The 5,596-nt window shown below is 34.0% G+C and overlaps 1 protein-coding gene across 4 annotated transcripts in view; it reads right to left on the reverse strand.

The window, feature by feature from the left end:
* Positions 1 to 5,596, reverse strand: part of LOC106870766 (secernin-3) — a 274,400-nt gene that overhangs the window by 36,339 nt on the left and 232,465 nt on the right. For all 4 annotated transcript variants that reach the window (XR_001409568.2, XM_052967310.1, XM_014916965.2 and 1 more), the window contains one exon: positions 5,102 to 5,332. Coding sequence is in view for 3 of the 4 variants with exons in the window: in XM_052967310.1 (XP_052823270.1) it covers positions 5,102 to 5,332 (231 nt within the window). In the remaining variant the exon portion in view is untranslated. The remainder of the gene's footprint in view (positions 1 to 5,101; positions 5,333 to 5,596) is intronic.

A 5,596-nucleotide genomic window follows, 5' to 3' on the forward strand; every position in this document is an offset into this window, starting at 1 on the left:
ATATATATACATATGCACACACACACACACACATACACACACATACACATACATACATACATGCATATATGTGCACGTGCAGGAAAACATGCACATGCATACACAAACACACACACAGTGAGAGAAAGAGAGATAATTGGTATTTCTTTCCTTTCAGCATTTCTGTATGAAAATTTCTATTAATTTTCTTGGAAAACAATTATTGCTCTAAATTACTCATTGCTTATTAAATATAATTCTCATGTTTGTTTCATGAAAATATCATTTTCACAAGGATATCATAAATATCAAAATATTATTGCAATATTCATATTAGGAAGAAAAGAAACAATATTTTTCCAGGATGAATTATTTTACATTTTCAATTATTAGATTATTATTGAATGTTGGGCCTCATGGAGGCAAAGTGGCCAAGTTCTTTTTGAGTGTTGGGCTTCACGGAAGCAATGGTCAAGACCTTTGGCATTATGTCGTGCGTGAGAAGAAGACCCATCAAGCCAAGCAAAATCCCAGTCATGGCAGATACCGGTGTCACACAAATGGTGCCCGTGCTGGTGGCACATAAAAGCAACCATTACACTCTAAGAGTTGGTGTTAAGAAGGGCATCCAGCTGTAGAAAACCATGCCAAATCAGACTGGATCCTGGCACAGCCTTCCAGCCTTCCAGCCCAGTCAAACCGTCCAACCTGTGTCAGCATGGACAATGGTTAAATGATGATGATGATTATAGACAGATTGACAGAATATTGTTATAGATAGATTTAAAGCAGTGAGTTGGTAGAATTGTTATGGCACTGGACAAAATGCTTAATGGCATTTTTTTCATCTCTCTATGTTCTGAGTTCAAATGCCACTAAGTTCAACTTTACCTTTCATCCTTTGTGGGCCAATGAAATAAGTATCACCAAGCTCCATTGTCTGATTTGGCATAGTTTCTATGGCTGGGTCTCCTTCATAATGCCAATCACAAGTGTGTACTGGGTGCTTTATATATATATATATATATATATATATATATATATATATATATATATGTATGTATATATAAGTCTATTTTAAAGTTAAAGGATTAAAGCTTAGAAAATATGAGTTAAATGCAGTATTTCAGGGTAAAACGTTGTATCCACTAGCATGTTAGCCACTTATGGCTACCAGGCATCATCAACAATACTTTGCATTCATCATTAGATCAACTTCCAGGAATTCCAGGATGGACATAGGGTATATATTAAATATTTAACAGAGAAGACAGAGTGTACCAAAAAGCAAGGCACAACTGACTTCAGCAGATTTTGAACCCAGAACATAAAGGTGGACGAAATGCCCCTAAGCATTTTTCCTTGCATGCTAACAATTCTGCCACCTCAAGGCCTTTATATACACCTACTTATTAATTCTACATCAATATATATAATTCTAGTTTTGTGCTAAAATAAATCTGAGAAAATACACAGATGAAAACAATTTCAGGATTGTTAATTTTGACCTATTTGTGTCTCATTCTGCTTCAGTGCTATATGAGCAATATTAGGTTTTTTTTCCTAATCAGATAGTTTATATATTCATCAACATCCATCAATATCAGTTTGTTTGAGACGGTAGTCATCTTTCTGACATTGTCTAGATAAAGTCTAAAAATATATTTGTATACAGAATTAATTCTTGTAATCAATGGTTTTGTTCCATATATTTTCTACCCATATATGTATAGAAAATTTATTAAATAGGTAGTTCCTATAATATGTGTATATCTATAGAAAAGATACATGTATATCTATCTACTGGTTAACCAATTCATTTCTCAACATTAGGGTTCTGTCAATATTATTGAAATATTTCATCATTTCTATATATAACTTATGATATTCCCCCTGAAAAGCAGTCTGAATGTATTTTTCACTATCTTTCTATGAAAGTATTTCTTGGTGATATACAATACAAATTGACTGCTTCATTCTCTAAGTCCATTTCTGGTCAATTTATCGTTCAACCACCCGTGATGTTAACAACTACTATATATTGTGTGACTAAACAAGTAACTGTTAGTGATTCAACTGCAGCTGACAAGCTGAATAGTCACCAAAACATCTAGATATGCTGCAAGGTAACTTGCAATAGATATTTCATATTTTCTTTATGGAATCTATTTTGAGACCTGTTCTTCCTATTTGTTTAATTCTTATAGACATCAAGTCATAGAATCAATGTCCTGTTGAGATTTATTGTGTATTCTCAGTGATTAAATATCTCTCTTAGATGAGCTAAAACTGTACTACCAAGGTTCATGTACATATCTACTACTACTACTACTGCTGCTGCTGCTCTACATTTTGGATTGAACACTCTGTGTTTTTATAAAGATATATATATTGAATAATGTATTAAGAAATACCTATATTAAAATCGCACCCATAACAGAGTTCTACTTATTTGCAGAACCAACTATAGATAAATGGATGGAGATGAGTACAATAGTTTATATTAATTGATTGTAAATTTATCGTAAGAAACTCCTTCCAAACAATATTTCTGAATAAGATTACGAAAAAAAAAAAAAAGAAAAAAGAAACAGCAGTACATTTCAGACCATTCAGTAATATGGAACAGCCCTGAAATATAAGTATACCTGTTACATAATCAAGTTCTTATTTTATCTTTGCTGATGATTGTACAACACTACGTGAAACCCATGAGGACAAAGTATAACATCGATCATCATCATTGTTATTTAATGTCCATTTTCCATGCTGGCATGGGTTGGACAGTTTAGCAGGAGCTTATAAGGCCTGGGGCTGCACCAGGCTCCATTGTCTCTTTTGGCATGGTTTCTATGGCTGGATGCCCTTACTAATGCCAGCCACTTTACAGAGTGTTTCCAACAAAACTAATATTTGTATTTATACTTGTGCCAGGTAATGAGAGATTAAACTACAATAAGGGGAACATGAACAAATATCTTGTTGAAGAGGAGATACATAGATACCCAAGCTAGAAAAAGGGAGATGGTGGTAATGAGGTGTTAGATGTACCCTCAGATTATAGAAAGGTATATATATATATAAGTGAAGCAGAGCAATAGATTGGATAGGATGAGTGGATATTTAAATTCACAAGAGTGTGAAAGTGGTAGATGGATAGAGATGGGGACAGATGTGATTTCAGTGAATGGTGGACACATGATGAGGCATGGTCTATAGTGAATATCAGTTTTAGAGTTAGTTTAATCATCAACCATTTGCTCATATGCAAGCTTATAATAATCATCATTTAACGTCCGCTTTCCATGCTAGCATGGGTTGGACGATTTGACTGAGGACTGGTGAAACCAGATGGCAACACCAGGCTCCAATCTGATTTGGCAGAGTTTCTACAGCTGGATGCCCTTCCTAACGCCTTATAATGAAAAGATATACAAATTTTAACAGAGGCTTTTGTTCTTTTCACTATCTTGTACACTTTTATTTTTCCAGATATGATGATCATTTGTTGCATAGGTTTTAAGGAGTTATGTTCTATATGCAGTAATCCAAATTCAATCCTATTTTGATCCAGATGGGTTGGTACATACCCTACCATTCCAGTAATAATAGGTATAAAGCTGTAAGTATTTATAAGTTAGTGGATTTGCTGACTCTTCAGCAATGATCCATAAAAGTCTTCACAACTGCCCTTCTGACCAAATTGATGTGAAGTTAGCAGTTGATTTCCTCAATAGAGCATGTTATTTTTTTGTGAACCTAGACATCAATTTCAAGTCTGTCTATATGTACGCATGCACACACACTTGAATGTATGTATGTATGTATGTACGTATGTATGTATGTATGTATGTATGTTACGTATGTATGTATGTATGTATGTATGTATATGTGCAGATTTGTATGTTTTACTTTATGTATGTATTCTCATACATATCTAGACATGCTCATATATATTTAAATGATAAACTTCTGGAAAGTTTTACAGATTTTTACAGTTCCAGTGATGGATTGGATCTATAGATTTTGAATCAACTTTCTTCTTTCTGGTTTTGAGAAGCTTAATTTCTCAAGATTGGTGTTCAAGCAATGTGTAACATATTCCAGGGCCCCAATAATTACAGGTATAAACTTGGTACGTATGCATACATGCATGTATTCATTCGTGCATGTATGTATGTATGTATGTATGTATATCTAGACATGCTCATATATATTTAAATGATAAACTTCTGGAAAGTTTTACAGATTTTTACAGTTCCAGTGATGGATTGGATCTATAGATTTTGAATTAACTTTCTTCTTTCTGGTTTTGAGAAGCTTAATTTCTCAAGATTGGTGTTCAAGCAGTGTGTAACATATCCCAGGGCCCCAATAATTACAGGTATAAACTTGGTACGTATGCATGCATGCATGTATTCATCCGTGCATGTATGTATGTATGTATGTATGTATGTATGTATATGTGCGTATTTATGTGTGTATGTATGCATGTCACTGTTTCGTTTTCCTGTCTCGTTTTCCATCCGCCACTACCCTCCACGAAAATAATTTAATTTGTGTTCATGGGAAGAACCATTTCAACGATGCGTACTGCCTTAATTCTTCAAAACGCCGGTGTTTTAATGGTGGCAGCTGATGAAGGAGATGTTTCTATGTGGCTTGCTTGTTTGTTGTACCTTGTTTATCATTTTGTCCATGTTCTTTTGCCACGTCATGTACCCAGTTATGTATCTATATGTACATGTGGATGAAGGTATGTACATACATGTACATATATATGCATATACTCATATATTGTTTGTATATATATATATATATATATATATATATATATGTATGTTTTACACGTTTTATTTTTGTAATTTCTCACCAATAAAAAAAGAATTGATTTCTGACACGCACACATGCACAAACACACACACACACACAATGTTTTTCAGTTTCCGTCTATCAAATCCATTCACAAGGCTATAGTAGAAGACACTTGCTCATGATGCCACACAGTAAGACTGAACCAGGAACCATGTGACTTGGAAGCAAACATCCTAACCACATAGCCATGTTTGTGTTTAAATATATGTATGTCTGTTATTAAAATCAAAGAAACATTATCACTTACTATCCTTAGAAAACTCTTCCAGCATTTCACGTCCACTAGCATATCTGCTGTGCGTGAATTTATCCATTTTCTCCACTTCAGAATATGTCTGGCAAAAGCTTTTAGCAAAGTGAAACTCTCCTTCAGCCGGATCCCACCAGCCATATTTCTCAGCATGTTCTTTGGTCCCTTCGGCCAGCTCGTCATAGTCGGTTCCAATGGTCAGAATGTTGGATAGGTTTCTCAAGCCAGCTGAAATATTGAAACAGCATTTATCAATGTATGAATTCATGTTTGTATATATACATATTCATTTGTGTGTGGTGTGTATGTGTGTGTGTGTGAGTGAATGTAATTATATATGTGAATATATAACTCTATCTATCTATCTATCTATCTATCTATCTATCTATCTATCTATCTATCTATCTATCTATCTATCCATCAGCCTGTCTGTCTGTATTATACCTATGATATATATATATATATACACATCATCATCATTATTATTTAATG

Source organism: Octopus bimaculoides, chromosome 1 (assembly GCF_001194135.2).
Source record: "Octopus bimaculoides isolate UCB-OBI-ISO-001 chromosome 1, ASM119413v2, whole genome shotgun sequence".
Taxonomy (NCBI): domain Eukaryota; kingdom Metazoa; phylum Mollusca; class Cephalopoda; order Octopoda; family Octopodidae; genus Octopus; species Octopus bimaculoides.